Here is a 17,500-nt window from a genome sequence, read left to right as displayed (position 1 = left end):
TACTGTACGTACATACAAAAATACTATACATAATGACTTTCCAAAATGGTAATGTATTACGCGTTATAGTCATTAGTACGATATATTAAAAAAAAGTTTATTGTGTTCAGCCAAAGTGCCGAGCATAGGACCCAACTCTGGTGATATACTGCCGGAGGCTAATTGTGATGGAGGAGAGGACCTATGTCACCGAATTACCAATACGCCTGCAGCCAGTTATTGTTGGAGGAGAGTAATTAGGTTTCGTTTTTAGTTATTTGCTTGTTTATATGTTTGTTTATTTGCTTTTGATGTCACGATACTTTTATTTTGTGCCTGCTCTAGTTGTGTGGATTGGGGCTCACTTTCACATGTGAAGTAAAGTATAGGGAAGGGATTAAAGTTCTCTCTTCTCTCTCTCTCTCTCTCTCTCTCTCTCTCTCTCTCTCTCTCTCTCTCTCTCTCTCTATATATATATATATATATATATATATATATATATATATATATATATATATATATATATATATATATATATATATATATATATATATATGTATATATATATATATGCATGTATATGTATATATATTATATATATGCGTGTGTGGGTAGGTAACTCCTGACCTGTCATTTGAAAGACAGGTTTGGTCGTCCCAAAATGAGTCAGAAATATATATCTATATATATATATATATATATATATATATATATATATATATATATATATATATATATATATATAGATAAATAGATATATATATATATAGATATATATATATATATATATATATATATATATATATATATATATATATATATATATATATATATATATATATATATATATATATATATATATATATATATATATATATATATATATATATATATATATATATATATATATATATATATATATATCTTTGCTTACCACCTTTTACATTACTCCTTCCTACAACCTTCACCTTCTCGCGTTGCCCACAGTCATAATACATGCTCATTAGCAATTTCTGTTTTTGGTGCATACCAGTTTCTAGTCATTATCTTCTCCAGCATTTTATCGTTTTTTTATTTTATTTTCCTTTTATTTTTATTTTCCTTTTATTTTGGCTGTCCCAGCGTCAGAGACGATCTTCGCGCCGTCGCTCATACGTGAGGCGGAACGATCAATTATTTAAGATTTTGAAACGATCATTTATATTTTACTTTATTTTTCTTTTTATTTTGTTTTTGACTGTCGCGGCGTCAGATGCGATCTTCGAGCCGTCACTCATACGAGAAGCGGAACGATCATTTATTTACGATCTGCAAACGATCATTTATGCAGATGTCTTGTTTCGTATTTTGCTTCAGTGATGTTCATCCATCTTGGCAAGCATTTATCTCGGATATTTTTCTCCTCAGCTCATCTTTCTACAGTCAAGGAAACTGGGTGATGGTCTATTTTTCTCGCCCTCTTGATAGTTTTGAACCCCAATGATGAGTCGCACCATATTTTTGTTTTTTTTTTAGTTTTGAACCACAAAGATAAGACGTACCATGTTTTTTTTTTTTTGGGGGCTCAGAGCCTACAAATATTTGTTAATATCAGGTTGACTTACTCAGACACGCAGATATCCAATATATTATATTTATGTATGCATGTTTGTGTATATATGTGTTTGCAGTTTGTGTGTATGTGTAAAAAGTTAAGTATGTCAGATATATATATATCTGTGTATATATATATGTGTTTACATATGTGTATATATATATATATATATATATATATATATATATATATATATATATATATATATATATATATATATATATATATATATATATAATGAGAGCAAAAAAGAATAGGCTGAATCTTCGGCTACAGTAGGAATATAAGAGTTAGACAATTAAAAGTCATTGATAAAGAGGATGATGAGAATTGGGTGCAAAATAAACCCCCCTTAAGAAACATTACTAGAGAGATAGGCTTTGGCCATGTTCTTTGAACACCTGGCGTAAACCGTTAGTAAATAAATAAAAAAAAAGAGTTATGACAAAATTGGCGGAAAGGAATAGAACCGTGAACAACGAGTTTTTCCAGCAAAGTTGTATGCAAAGTGCGTCGAATGTTTTAGAAATGTCACGAGCCAGGAAAAAGAACATTCGCAACATACTGATGTTTGTAAGTTCGATAAGGAAACATTTAAGCTTGCCATAAATTAATACATTTATTTTACATATGTATACATATGTTTTATATACATACATATATATATATATATATATATATATATATATATATATATCATTATATATGGTAACAATTACTTTTGTATATTCTTGATTCAATGATAAGAGCAAAAGGATGTTAATAATTATTAATAATTATATATATATATATATATATATATATATATATATATATATATATATATATATATATATATATATATATATATATATATATATATATATATATATACATATCTATATATATATAATTATTAACACCATCCTTTTTTTCCTTATCACTGAATCAAGAATAATCAAAAGTAATTGTTACCACTAAATGATGTATGTATGTACGATAAGCAGATATTTTAGTTGTCTGTCATAAATTGATATGGAAAATTGATTATGAATAACACCGTCCTTTTTGGTAATCACTGAATATAGCCATTGTCGCCCTAATTACAGCAAAGCATAATGAGCATTCCGAATCATCAAGGCTATAATAGCTTTAACATTCACCTGCTTCAGTTATACAGAAATGATAATGAACGACGAAAAATTCAATCACCGATTATATTTCTATCACCGTCAGGACAGCAGAGCAAAGGTTATATGGGAATAATTAATTTTAGCAAATTAGCAGCGCCCGCAGTAAAGCATGTGCTCTGAATAAGATAAGAGCGCGCTTAATGATGGAAATTAATGCAATGTATACAATACCTGGCAACTCGCCCGGATTGCATTAGCCAATAGCAATTTCAGGAATTAGTCATTAGCCAATCAGTGGAATTACTCCGCTGATTGGAAACACGCGCGAATTTATGTAGATGAGAGATATACACACGCGAGAGTTACACAGGTGTACACACCTACACAGGTGGGTGGTAGTATACGTACTTGAGAAATAGTAATATATATGGTAATGGTAATGTATGTGTATATATATATATATATATATATATATATATATATATATATATATATTCATATTCATTTTTACACAGATTAGAGATACACACACGAGAGTTACACAGGTGTACACTCCTACACATGCATATGATAGTATACGTACTTGAGAAACGTATAGTAAAATTATATATATATATATATATATATATATATGTATATATATACATATACATATATATATGTATATAATATATATATATATATATATATATGTATATATATATCTATATATATTCATATTCATCTTTACCCAGACGTATGTACTCGTTCGTTTATTTCTAAAGAGGCTTTGCCCTACAGTAATCTGTAAACAAAACGCTCGAACAGGTACGCAGACAACACACGCAAAAACAAAGCAAGCGCTTTCACATGCACATACACACACTCCAAAATATTTGTTATTGAGATCAGTCCGTTTTGCTTTTTGTTTGCAATTAAACATCCAGATGCGTACACACTGACATGACCAGCATAATCTGAATCACGGAAAGAAATCAGTTTTATTTGTTGACTTTCAGGGGTGATCCCTCGCGCTTGTTTGCATGCACAAACACCAGAATGCAAAGTTTGCTTCGGTGGGATAAAGATATGTATGAGCATGCACTCAGTGCTTCAGAGAATTATGTTCTGTTCTTCGAGTGAAAATAGATTGGTAGATAGATAGGTAGGTAGGTAGATGGATAGATAGATAGACAACAAATAAAGAAAGAAAGGACAATATGAAAAGAGAGAGAGAGAGAGAGAGAGAGAGAGAGATAGAAAGAGAGTGAAAATAGGTGATAGAAAGATAGACAAGAAAGAGAGAGAGAGGAAAATATGAAAAAAGTGAAAATAGAAGATAGAAAGATAGAAAATAAAGAGAGAGAGAGAGAGAGAGAGATTCAGGCCCTTCGAAATAGGCAACTTCTCATTTTAGCTTGGCAAAGGCCCCCACTGACAAATCATTAATAGCATGTGGAAAATTCTTTGATCAAAATGGTTCATGATTCGTGGAAAGGCTGTTAAACTGTATAAATTTTCTGCGCACAATAACGGCACAGTACAGTCGAGCTCCTAATTAATGACAGTAATTGAAATACTCGTTTATTATACCGTAGACTTTTTATATTCAGGTCCCCAAAAAACAACCCACTACCTTTATAAATGTGCGTCCTGTAAAATGCCGCGAGCATTGATAATTGGCTCTCTCTGTTTTCATGGAAATTTTTACTGAATTCATTTGAATTTTTTTTAGTAATGTGTTTCACATTGTATACAAAAAGGGCAGCGTTTTTTCATTAGTATGAATTTATGTGCATTCATTGTTTATAAGTATGTATGTATGTATTTATGCGTGGGGTAAGGTTGCTTCTTCCACTAAGTTAGTTTGTATCACAGTTGGCGGCGGTTGACTGCTGTGGGTCGTCCTGGCTCGAACCGGGGACCTTTGGGACTGTATTCACTTTTGAGTGTTAGTGAAATTCATTTTATATACTGCTTTATAATATTATAAAGAATATTCCCTATTGATTATACTTACATACATATATATATTTGTGTGTATGTATATGTATATATACACATGCTTTTACGTGCTAATTTATATGAATACGTATACTCAGTAAACAAGTATATATGCATTATTTCACATGTTCAAAATCCATACAACCCTGCGTCTTGCCACGTGCACGGTTGTGTGTTTGCTTACTTGATTCATCTGAAACTTACCGTAGAAGAACTCATTACTATAGATCGCACACCACGCCAACAGATATACGTAGGAAGACGTTAACAAAGGGAGAGGATACATCTGTCCATCGTCTCGTGGATTTGACAGACAGGTGATATGACAGGTGAAAGGAAGTTACGAAAGGGGGGAACTTATTTTGACGGGGGAGCAACGAGCAGACCTCGAGAGAGAGAGAGAGAGAGAGAGAGAGAGAGAGAGAGAGAGAGAGAGAGAGAGAGAGAGAGAGAAAGAAGAGAGAGAGAAAGTATGAAAAAGTAAAATAGAAGATAGAAAGATAGAAAATAAAGAGAGAAGAGAGAGAGAGAGAGAGAGAGAGAGAGAGAGAGAGAAAGTATGAAAAAAGTGAAAGTAAAAGAGAGAGAGAGAGAGAGAGAGAGGAAAATATGAAAAAAGTGAAAATAAAAGAGAGAGAGAGAGAGAGAGAGAGAGAGAGAGAGAGAGAGAGAGAGAGAGAGAGAGAGAGAGAAAAAGTGAAAAATAGTAAAAGAGAAAGAGAGAGAGAGAAAATCTGAAAAATGAAAATGAGAAAAATGAAAATAGAAGAGAGAGAGAGAGAGAAAAGAAAAGAGAAAATAAAAAGAGAGATGAGAAAATGAAAAGAGAGAGAGAGAGAGAGAGAGAGAGAGAGAGAGAGAGAGAGATGAAAAAGAGAAAGAGAGAGAGAGAGAGAGAGAGAGAGAGAAAGCTTCAAGAACCCCCGTTATAATTGAGGCATCGTTTTTCATAGATATGTTTGTTTATGTGATTAAATGAAAAAAAATGGGTAACCTTTCCTGCGTTGGTCCAAATGGAGTTTATTTTTTATTTGTTTATTATATTTTTGTGCGTCAAATTGTCGCATTTTTTAAAACTTGAGTTCATTGTTATTCTGTGAAGAATAATACGTGCCACGAGGTAGAACCTGCCAATATTAAAGGGACGCATTTTTCTCTCTATTGTTTTTTCTCTCTTTCCCTCTTCTTCTCTCTTGTTTCTTATTTTCTTCTTCTTTCCTGTTCTCTCTTCTCTCGTCTTTCCTCTTCTCTCTTCTTGCTTCTCTCTTCTCTCCTATTCTCTCTTCGTTCTTCTCTCATGTTTCCTTTTTCTTCTGTCATGTTTTTTTTTATCTTCTCTCATGTTTCATTTTCTTCTATCATTTTTTTTTATTCTCTCCTCTGTCTTCTCTCTTCTTTCCTATTCTCTCTTCTCTCGTCTTTCTTCTTCCCTCTGTTTTCTTATTCTCTCTTCTTGCTTCTCTCTTCTCTGCTATTCTCTCTTCTCTCGTCTTTCCTCCTTCTCTTTACTCTTCTCTCTTCTTTCCTCCTTCTCTCTTGTTTCCTATTCTCTCTTCTTGCTTCCTCTCTCTTCTTTCTTCTCTCATGTTTCCTTTTTCGTCTCTCATGTTTTTTATTCTCTCTTCTATCTTCTCTCTTCTTTCCTATTCTCTCGTTCTTCTGTCTCCTCTCCTCTTTATTCTCTCTTTCCTCTTTCTTCTCTCTTCTTCTCTTTTTCTGGGATAAGAGAAATTGAAAGCTTTGTAGATACAAACAGAATCTTTCCTTGTAGAACTTACAGCAGAGACAGTGATGCTGTTGGGACTGTTTGCCGAAATGCATCTTCGTTTAAGCCTCTTATGTTTTCAATACAATAATGTTATTCAGAGACTTATATAAAGCCGGACAAATAAATATAACATTACAGTCATTAATGTCTGTTCCTAGAGTTTGTAAATTATAAATAGAGGTAAGTTACGTGGTAGGAACATACGCACAAGGGATATATTTATAGATGGTGGTGCAGTTGTTTGTGGACGTATACGAGTGTATCTGGTGTGTCTGTTACATAACGTATTTCTGTGTATAATTTCATACAGACAGGAAGTAAATTAAGTAATTATATATATATGTGTGTGTGTATAAATATATATATATATATATATATATATGTGTGTGTGTGTGTGTGTGTGTGTGTGTGTGTATGTTATGTGTGTGAATGTACCTTGTACCCTTGAATACAGAAGGTGAATGGCATAACAAGTAGATGTCACAGATTAAATTAGGCATATTATGTCTCATATTAATATCAAACACAGATATCAGCATTTTCCAACGAGATAAGAGTTGTTAAAACAGTAATGAAAAAAGTGAGCTTGATATCTCGCATTCCATCCATATACATGTATGTATAATATTATGTATATATATATTTATATATATAGTTCGTTTTTTCTTCGTCATCATTTCCTTCATTATCATTTCCCTCATGTTCTTCTTCTTCCTCTCCTTCTGTTGTAGGATGGTAATGAGTGCAGCGTACGCCCTAGAGAAGAAGGAGAAGAGAGACCTTCATCACCACCACCACCACCACCACCACCAGCGGCAGCAGCAGGAGGAGGAGGAGGATTCCAAGGAGCCGCTGAGGAGGAGGATGAGGAGGAGGAGCGGAGCAAACATCGCCTGGGACACCGGGGGGAGGACGAGGAGGAGGAGGAGTAGGTGGAGGAGGGGGGAGAGCCTCGCCTCCAGGAAGTGGACCGGTAGTCGGGAGAGGAGGATGTGGTGGAGGAGGAGGAGGAGGAGAAGGATGGGAGAGGAGGAGGAGGAGAAGGAGGAGGGTGAGTGGGGGGAGGAGGTGGAGGTGTTAGCCCCTAGCAGTAGCAGAAGCAGGGAAGGCCGCATTAAACAAGTACCCACCGCAAGGCGTAAGATTATGAACCGTGTCATGTACTGCCGTTCTACCGCAGCCTCCTCCCCCTCCTCCTCCACCTCCTTCTCCCCCTCCTCTTCCTCCTCCTCCTTCTGCTGTCCCTCCCCCTCTGTCTCCACGGCTGGGATCCTCCTCATGGCTGCCTTGGTCTTCTCATCGCACGTTCATACAGTGAGGTAAGACTCCGAAAAAAAAAAAAAAAAAAAAAAAAAAAAAAAAAATTAAAGAAATTCTTATAATTATGTCTTGTAATTATAAGTATTTCTTTCATTTCATTTTTATAAGACATAATTATATCTTATAATTATGTTTCTCGTTCCCTTGTGGAAGAGAAAAATGTCTGTTAATTATTTGTGGGTATGTATATATATATAGTAGCACACTCCTAACTGTCCCCTCTCCATTGCCGGCGAGAAAAGGCTCTTCGTAATATAAATGATATTCAGGAGGCCATTGTCACGCTGGACTGCCTTCGCGAAACATTTAATTTCATTTCCAATGAAAGGAGAATACCTGTAGGCTTATTTCTCGGACGCTCTGTTTGTTCTTTGTTTGTGCGTTCGCTGTCCACGACGTCAATTGTAAGAATGTAAATGAACTTCCGGGATGTAATTCTGACCGTGCTGTGTTTGTAACAAAGAACCATACACACACACACATGGTGCCAGGCCTTTCTAATTACTCTCCTTTACTTAGCCTTTCGTTCGTGGCATTGCCTTTATATATATATATATATATATATATATATATATATATATATATATATATATATATATATATATATATATATATATATATATATATATATATATATATCTCACACAAAATAAGAGACGGGGTGTAGGTCTGACCGGCTTCGACTTTATTTCAAGCCACTGACGAAGGAAATAAAGTCGAAACTGGTCAGGACCTACACCATCTCTTATTTTTCACCTGTGGTAATGTGTGATAAATGAATGTACAAAAGTGATAATAATAAATGAATCACGTACAAAAGTGATAATAATCATATATATATGTATTATATATATTTGTGTGTATATATATATATATATATATGTGTGTGTCTGTTGTGTGTGTTATTCTTGCATCTACCTTCCTGAGACACTGGAATGAGATAGAACGCAACGTCCACCGTCTGCAGACGCCATAAACGACATTCCCTGTGGACCATTAACACGCCCTCTATCAGCAGCCGTAGCCAGGAGCCAGGCGAGTAAGGAAATCGGTAGCTTAATTTTCTTTCTGCTCCACGGAAGCAAGTGTTAGAGTGAGGGATATTCTTACCAGCAGAAGAAGGCATCTAAATGCGAACGGGAACATTATTAAGACAAATGATTCGATAAAAAGGTCGTTTAAGTCCCATTCCAAATGTAGAGGAATGACAGATGAGATGAGGTAAATGGTTCGGAAGAAGTATCATACAAGGAGCTAGGATGATGTACGATACGTGTTCTTGTTTTGATGGGTTGTGTACCCAGTTGGAGCAGCGTAAAGGAGAATTATGAGGGGTGGGTAATGTGGTAATTAAAGTTTTGAAGATTTTTATTTTTAATCTCTGTTGAAAAGAAAAAGAGATTTAGATTAATAAAAAAGCTAAAAGAGGAGTTTTTAAATATTAAAAGTTGTAGGTAAAGAAGCGACTATAGGTTCATGAAAAGCTTATTATCAATAGCAGGAGAATAAGGAAAGAGGTTGATGATGTCATAACTGAAATTTTGAGTGAAATTTTTATTTTTAACTTTTGTTGAAAAGGAAAGAAAAGAGACTGAGAAAAAAGTTGAAGGGTAAGTTTTAAAGATTGAAAGTAGTAGGTGACGAAGAGGTTACAGCTTCGTGAAAGGATTATTGTGATTAGCAGGAGTTAGGAAAAAAGTGGGTGATGCAGTAATTGAAGATGAGAAAGAAATTTTGGTTTTTAATTTCTGTTGAGAAGAAAAAAATGGATTGAGGCAAAAAACCAAAGGAGGAGTTTTAAACATTGAAAGTTTTAGGCATCGTAGAGATTACAGGGTCATGAAAAGATTTTAACGAATAGCAGGAGATTTAGAGAGGTAGGCAAAATGGTTTTGATAGAAGTTGATTAATGTGGGTTCAAGAGAAAAAGCTGCACCACTTTGCTACTGTAATTTCCTCGTAGGAGTGAGGAGCTGAGAGAAAAAGAAAACCACAGAACAGCTGCATTCATCCTGTAACCTAAGAAATGAGACTGAACCTCGTGTGTATATTACCATGACCTCATATGCGCCTCATGCTCACACCCATTATTTTTATGGTGCTAAAATGTCTTTCTAGGTTCAGTGAGTGATAGCTCATCTTGTTTATGTTTGAGGAAAATAAACGTAGACACTTCGGTTATAAATAGCGTTGTCATGGCGACGGTTTATGCGACAGAGTGACTTGTCGTGTTTACAAGGACCTTGAGTCAGGCTCTCAAAAGAACTTAAATTTTTTTTTTTCATTTCGTCCAGAAATTGCGAGAGATGAAATCTAGATTTTTTTTTGAAGAAGAAGAAGAAGATTAAAGTGTCTGTTAAGGAGGTTTAGGTCTTAGTAAAATTATTGCTGAACAACTGGATCAAAAATGAGCTTTATGAGAGAGGACGATGAAGGATTTATTAAGGCCCGTTTTTTTTTTTATTTCAAGACCGAAATGTATATGCGTATTTGTAATTTATCTTCGAACTAAAGTATTTCCGATCGTGAATGACCCATTGAATTTCATGAATATATTTTACGTTTTTACCGAATATGTCTAAATATAGGCGAGTGTATAAAATTACAGTACAAACATACATTGAAGGGACTTTAGGTGGTTTTGTAATGGAAATAAGCAGCGCTGATTCCTTCATGTATATGTATGTATATATATATATATATATATATATATATATATATATATATATATATATATATATATATATAGAGAGAGAGAGAGAGAGAGAGAGAGAGAGAGAGAGAGAGAGAGAGAGAGAGAGAGAGAGAGAGAGAGAGATCTACAGTTTTATATTCCTTATATATATAGTTTTATATATATATATATATATATATATATATATTTATTTATATATATTTATTTTATATACATATATATATATGTATATATATATATATATATATATATATATATATATATAGAGAGAGAGAGAGAGAGAGAGAGAGAGAGAGAGAGAGAGAGAGAGAGAGAGAGAGAGAGAGAGAGATTCCTTCATCCATGGTTTTAGGAAGAGGAAATTGTTGATATCCCATAAGCGCCAACCTCCTGCCCTTGACTTGAATCACGTCTAACAAATTAGACATCTGCCAAGTCCACAATGTAGCAGGTAATATCCTAGTGATATCTCGATCCTTATGAGTCCATTAGTGTAATTTGTTGCGATTTGTGGGAATATGCCGTTAGAATAGAATTAAAATGAGGGTGAAATTATTGAATATTTAAATGCATTATTCATTTGTTAAACTAAGTGTTTGAGGGTATATATTTAGTTACAGAATGGCCATGGATGTAGGTAGCATGTAGTATTAGGGTAATTAAATGTGAATATATGATTAAAGGTATATAGTTTACGTATGTAATATGTGTATGATAGTACACCTGAAATTTCAATGAATTATTTTCAATGTTAATTTAATTTTCGTAACTGAAAATAAAATTCAATGCTGGTAATGATTAGTATATACAAAGTGTCAGGAAATTATGTTTTTCTGTTAGGTAGCACTATCATGAAAAATAATAATAATAATAATAATAATAATAATAATAATAATAATAATAATAATAATAATAATAATAATAATGTTTATAGGTATTAACATTGACACTTGTGACTACACAACAAATATGGAAATAAGAGATCTCCTTATGAATGAACTTTGTCTACCCTAATCATGATTCCTGTGCAGAATAATATGATTTCTCTAGTCAAGGGCCGTTCAGCATCCGGCACTGTGTACCGTTAACTTCAGACGTGCTCTGAATAACAGACTGCAATTGGGCGGAAAGGACCTTTCAAGCAGTCAGTTGGAGAGTGAGAAGTTCACGCCGGGGTATGGAATTAGCGCTCATTATTGTGCAGTTGTTAGGAAGGGTGTTGCGTACACACATACATACGTACATGCATACATGTATACATACATATATATACGTATATATGTGTGTATATAGATATATATATATATATATATATATATATATATATATATATATAACATATATTATATATAGGAGAAAATATATATAAATATATATATAAAATATAAGGTATTATATCGGAGGAGAAAGCTACAGAGTAAAAGTAAAAGAGAGAGAGAGAGAGAGAGAATAGATGCAATATGTTTTGCACCTTATAACCTCACTACATACACACATATATATGTATATATATATAGATAGATATATATACATATATATATATATACATATATATATATATATATATATATATATATATATATATATATATATTATTAATGAGGTTATAAGGTGCCAAAACATATTGCATCTCTCTCTCTCTCTCTCTCTCTCTCTCTCTCTCTCTCTCTCTCTCTCTCTCTCTCTCTCTGTTTTTCTGTAGCATTTCCTTCCGATATAATTCCTTCTGTTATTGAAACTCATGATGGAAGCGCATTAATATTCCCACCATGGCTGGAATGACATTATTCGCAGAGTATCAACCAAATGGAATTATAATCAAGAATTTTTTCCAAAAAAGAATTGGATAACATGATGCCTTTACTAAGCCAAGAGTGGTTGTGTCTAATGGTGGGAGGTCTTTGTATACAGATGTTATTTCTGTAGAGGTGTCTATTTGCTAATTTGAAATTTTGATATTATATGACGTTTCAAGTTTTTTCTTATAATGCAGTATTTATATATAATCTTTCTTATTTGTTCAAATAAGATAGACATATGCATAAATCCTGTAGTACATGTGTTGTTCTTATTTGAATGAATATTGCATCATTCATTCGCTAATTAAGTAATTTGGAAACTATTTTTAAAATATTTTGGCCATTTTTATGTTATATCATTCATATTCGAAATAACTAATCCGAAAATTATACGCGATTCAACTAATTTGAAAATTATCTTTTATTATATTTAGGCCATTTCTGTGTTACATCACTCATTTTTGAACTAGGTAATTGGAAAATGATTCCTTTTCACATTAAACATCCCCACCTCACAACGGTAACCTGACCTAAATTGACCTAGTCCACCGTATGTGACGGGTCTTTGTAGGGACAATGTCACCCCCCCCCCCCTGTGGACGACCTCCCCATTAAATTTAAATCAATTTCGACAAAACCCCGATAAAAAAAAGTCTATCAGACTCGCATTCCACGAGCATGGAACTAATTTCGAAGTTCCGGATTGGCAATAAGCCGCCCTAATGATTGCGAAACCATTGTAATCACCTTGATAGGCCCAATTCATTTCCAAAGCAATTGTCGATGTACCCTGGTGACCTCACCGTGAAGCTTCGTTTTAAAAATAATAAAAAAAAGAGACAAGGACATTTCAGTGAAAGACAAAGGACGTTTTAATGATTGAGATATTCAGTCGTTCGTCGTTATGAGTTCCGTTCGATGAAATCGTATAATGATTTTTATTAGGTATCTACAATGTGATGCAGGGATGTCATGTTGATTGCAGGTATATGACGGCCTCTGTTCACATTAGAGTTCCGAGATTGTAGGGAGGTGATTTTGGCATATTTCTTGGAAATTTATATATTTCTCTGTTGACTTACTTAAGAGGTGTATTAACTATCTGGGAGTTAGTCAACAATGTTTGGTCGCAGGCGGCAGGGTTGAGAAGGTCATGGGGTAGCAGTCTCACTCCGAAGGACTTGCTCTTGGACGCAAGTAAGTGTGTTTACTCTAGAGCTACCTATTCTAAGAGGCAGAGTCATATATATATATATATATATATATATATATATATATATATATATATATATATATATATATATATATATATATATATATATATATATATAGAAAGATAGATAAAGTTAAAAGTTAAGTTAAGTATACCTTAGTTTAGCAGACCACTGAGCTGATTAACAGCTCTCCTAGGGCTGACCTGAAGGATTAGACTTATTTTACGTGGCTAAGAACCAATTGGTTACCGAGAAATGAATTTCCATCACCAGAAATAAATTGCTCTAATTCCTCATTGGCCGTCCGGAGACTCGAACTCGGGCCTAGCAGAGTGCTAGCCGAGAACTCTACCGACTCGTCCAACAAGGAACTAATAAAGAGGTAGATATATATATATATATATATATATATATATATATATATATATATATATATATATATATATATATATATATATATATATATAATGTGCGTGTGTTTGTGTGTCCTCTACACCCGCTCCCTGCGATATGCCTCTTCTTCCATCAGCTTAACGTCCTGCCACTTCCATATTATCTTCCTCTCTCATCTTACCACTTGTCTTTCCGACTTCACATTTTGGGCCGGAACCATCTCCATCTTTGGAGATCTCCGTCTATTTTCCAGCCACTGAACGTCGGAATCTCTCGGCTACTTCCACATTCATGACAAGATTTCCTGCCCACTCTAGCCGTGGGCTTTTTTGTAGACATTTTGTAGCCATACGTTTCAGATTCAGTGTCATTTTTTATTTATACTTTTCCATGTTCTTGTTTTTTTCAAGGAGCTATGTACATCATTATTCTTGCTCCATAAATATCTCCTTTGTTTCATTAACTGGCTAATCTAATCTGTTAGTAGTCCAGCAGTCTCTTTCAACTGTAGTCAGACTGTTTGCTCTGTTTAATACCAGAAGAATATAATTTCCTGTTTTCCAACAATCTCTTTTCCACTTTGTTGAAGCTACCTGCTCTCTTTACTGGCAGAAGAATCTACTCAACTAGTAGTCCAGCAGTCTCGTTTCCACTTTATTCTGGCTATTATTTCTGTTTACTAACAGAATAATCTAATGTGCTATTAGTCCATCAATCTCTTTTGCCAGCAGTCTCTTTTCCACTTCGTTCAAGCTATTTGCTCTGTTTGATAGCAGAATAGTTAATTTGCTAATAGGCCAACAGTCTCTTTTCCACTTCATTCAGGCTATTTGCTCTGTTTGATAGCAGAATAATTAACATGCTAATAGGCCAACAGTCTCTTTTTCTCTTTATATTGGCTATTATATCTGTTTTTCTTACTTCTCTTATTATGCATACCTAACACGGCAAATCCTCTGTGCAATTTACTTCTTGCAATCCTGAGGATCTCCCGTTACTCAGCTGGATACCTTCAATACATAGTAATGCATGAACCCTAACAATTTTCCCCGACAGAATCTCCACGACGCCCATCCAAATGTTCACTTGTTTATTTTGAGAAATGTTTAATTCATTTATCGAGTTGTTTTTTTTTTTTCATTCTTTGGTATATTTTTAATGTAGAAAATACCAGTCCAACAATGTCCTTGTAGATTTGTGAGTAAGGTAGATATGGAAAAAGGACAAAATTATATATTTTGATGTATGGTTTGCAATAAACTAACCTTTTTTTGTCCTAATGTGTACAGTCGTCATATTCCGTTGGCACAAAAAATATTTATGTGATGATTTGCACACAGAATTTACTTTTGTTTATGGTAATTTTATATTGATCATTAGAAACTATATTATGTCATTTGAAATAATTTCTATTTGCCCTTCGTTAACAAAGTTACTTGTACGCATTGAATTATCAAATAAAGATGTAAAGCATTTTTCCATCATTAAACTAATAGTAACCAACTAAATATATGATGATTATTTGGAAATTTATCATTTCCAAATGTAAACTCTTTTAAACTTGTGAATGAATCAATTTTATAATAATAAAATTTAAAGTCCGTATCCCATTCTAAAACTCTGAAAGCCCAGTACGCCCAGAAAGCAAGCACTTCTGTGCTTTCGATTGCGCTTGCAAACATACTGACTATCAAGGCAAACTTGGAATAAAAAATGATGTGTCACGTGCACTGTTTACCCCCGGAACCACCTGACACCCCCTTCCCCCTCCCCCTCCCCTTCATCCGTCATTACCCCGAAACTCCCACGATAAATCCTTGTTCGTATTGCTGACCCAGCAGAAGTTGTCAAAGGTACTTTTGGAATATTGCACGGACATTGATATTGGAGGATTTCTCTCTCTCTCTCTCTCTCTCTCTCTCTCTCTCTCTCTCTCTCTCTCTCTCTCTCTCTCTCTTGACCCTTCTTATGGTACATATTCCTTCAGAGAATAGAATAGCCAGAGTATTTACAAAATTTTTGAGGTTCGTGATGCCTGTTGAGAATTGAGCAGCCATGCATTTTTCATTATATACTTTTCCCATTTTTCTTATCTCTAATGAAAATTTTACGAGCAGTGTTCAGACATCATTGCCTTTGTATTTTTCCATATCAGATACCTGTGTCTGCATGGTATTTCGTCCTTCACAAATTGTCTTTGTTATTCACAGGTATTAATATTCTGTTCTGCATGTTTCTCACAGATAATATTAAGTTATTGTTCTGTTCTGTGAGCCCTGTTGCCTTCTGGGCTATTGTCTGTTCCCCCTAGTGTATATAAACTGACTATTCACTATAAGGCCTTTGGAAGGGGGGAAGCTTATTCAGCAAGTGTACGGGTTTTTTTTCCACAAATTATAAAAGTTTTTTGTTTGGTTTCTTGGGAATGTCATTAACTTTGAGGACACTGAAAGGGGTTTATTTCCTTTAGAAAATGCTAAACTTTTTCTAATTAGTTTAGCGTTTTCTGATTACTGTGAGAAACATTTCAAAGCCGTTTAGAACAGGATTCCAGGAAACGCAAACTGTTGTTTTCCTCTAATTTCCCAGAATTATGTTTCATTTCCAATAATAGCCGAACCTAAAATAAAAGTTTTATCATTACATGAAAGGGAAGTCCCGTCGGGAAAATATGGGCTCGTTCCTTTCCTCGATATTAACAAATCTATTGAATTTTTCGAACTCGAACTTCTCCCCGATTTTGATATTTACGGCACAAAACTGGTCCGCTTGTAGACAGATGTAGACAGTGTGTTCTCTTTAGACAATGTGTTCGGTTTAGACAGTGTGTTCGCTTTATTAAATTAGCTTTTAGATTTGCTCGATTCACAAAATCTTTCAACAATTCCACAGTAAACAAGTAACAAATGCGCCGAGGTTTCTTCGGCGCAATCGAGTTTTCTGTACAGCCGCTACAGCGTGTTATCAAGGCCACCGAAAATAGATCTATTTTTCGGTTTTATCGGTATGATGCTGTTTGAGCCCCCCACCTCATGAAACTTTTTAACCACGGCCCGGTGGTGGCCTATACTATAGCGTTGCCAGAAGCACGATTATGGCTAACTTTAACCTTAATTAAAATGAACACCACTGAGGCTAGAGGGCTGCAATTTGGTATGTTTGATGATGGGAGGGTGGATGATCAACATACCAATTTGCAGCCCTCTAGCCTCAGTAGTTTTTAAGATCTGAGGGCGGACAGACAAAGCCATCTCAGTGGTTTTCTTTTACAGAAAACTAAAACCTCTGCGTACCTTTCCTTATTTTGTGTGTCAGAACGTTGCTATGAAATGAGTATTTTAGTTGGTTTTTCTTTAAGAGTACATAAACACTGTGGTTAGAAGCTTGTAGATGAAGGAACCGTATTATTATTATTATTATTATTATTATTATTATTATTATTATTATTATTATTATTATTATTATTATTATGAGTAGACTACTGAATGCATATATTTATATACACAAACACACACACACACACACACACACACATATATATATATATATATACTGTATATATATAATATATGTATATTTAAATAACAAAATCTTTGTGCATTTGATTCATTATTTCACTGCTCACTGTATCGTAAGTTCGAAG

At 34.1% G+C, this 17,500-nt stretch overlaps 1 protein-coding gene across 1 annotated transcript in view; it reads left to right on the top strand.

Annotated features, from left to right (window-relative positions):
- The window catches only part of LOC136853645 (glycine receptor subunit alpha-2-like), a 293,524-nt gene that overhangs the window by 189,154 nt on the left and 86,870 nt on the right, over positions 1-17,500 (top strand). The window contains exon 2 of the mRNA XM_067129482.1: positions 7,168-7,755. Coding sequence (XP_066985583.1) covers positions 7,169-7,755 — 587 coding nt within the window. The 5' untranslated portion in view covers position 7,168. The remainder of the gene's footprint in view (positions 1-7,167; positions 7,756-17,500) is intronic.

The sequence above is a fragment of the Macrobrachium rosenbergii genome, chromosome 27, assembly GCF_040412425.1.
Source record: "Macrobrachium rosenbergii isolate ZJJX-2024 chromosome 27, ASM4041242v1, whole genome shotgun sequence".
NCBI lineage: Eukaryota > Metazoa > Arthropoda > Malacostraca > Decapoda > Palaemonidae > Macrobrachium > Macrobrachium rosenbergii.
Note: the sequence above shows the minus strand (reverse complement) of the source record. Positions and strands in the feature narration are given on the sequence as shown.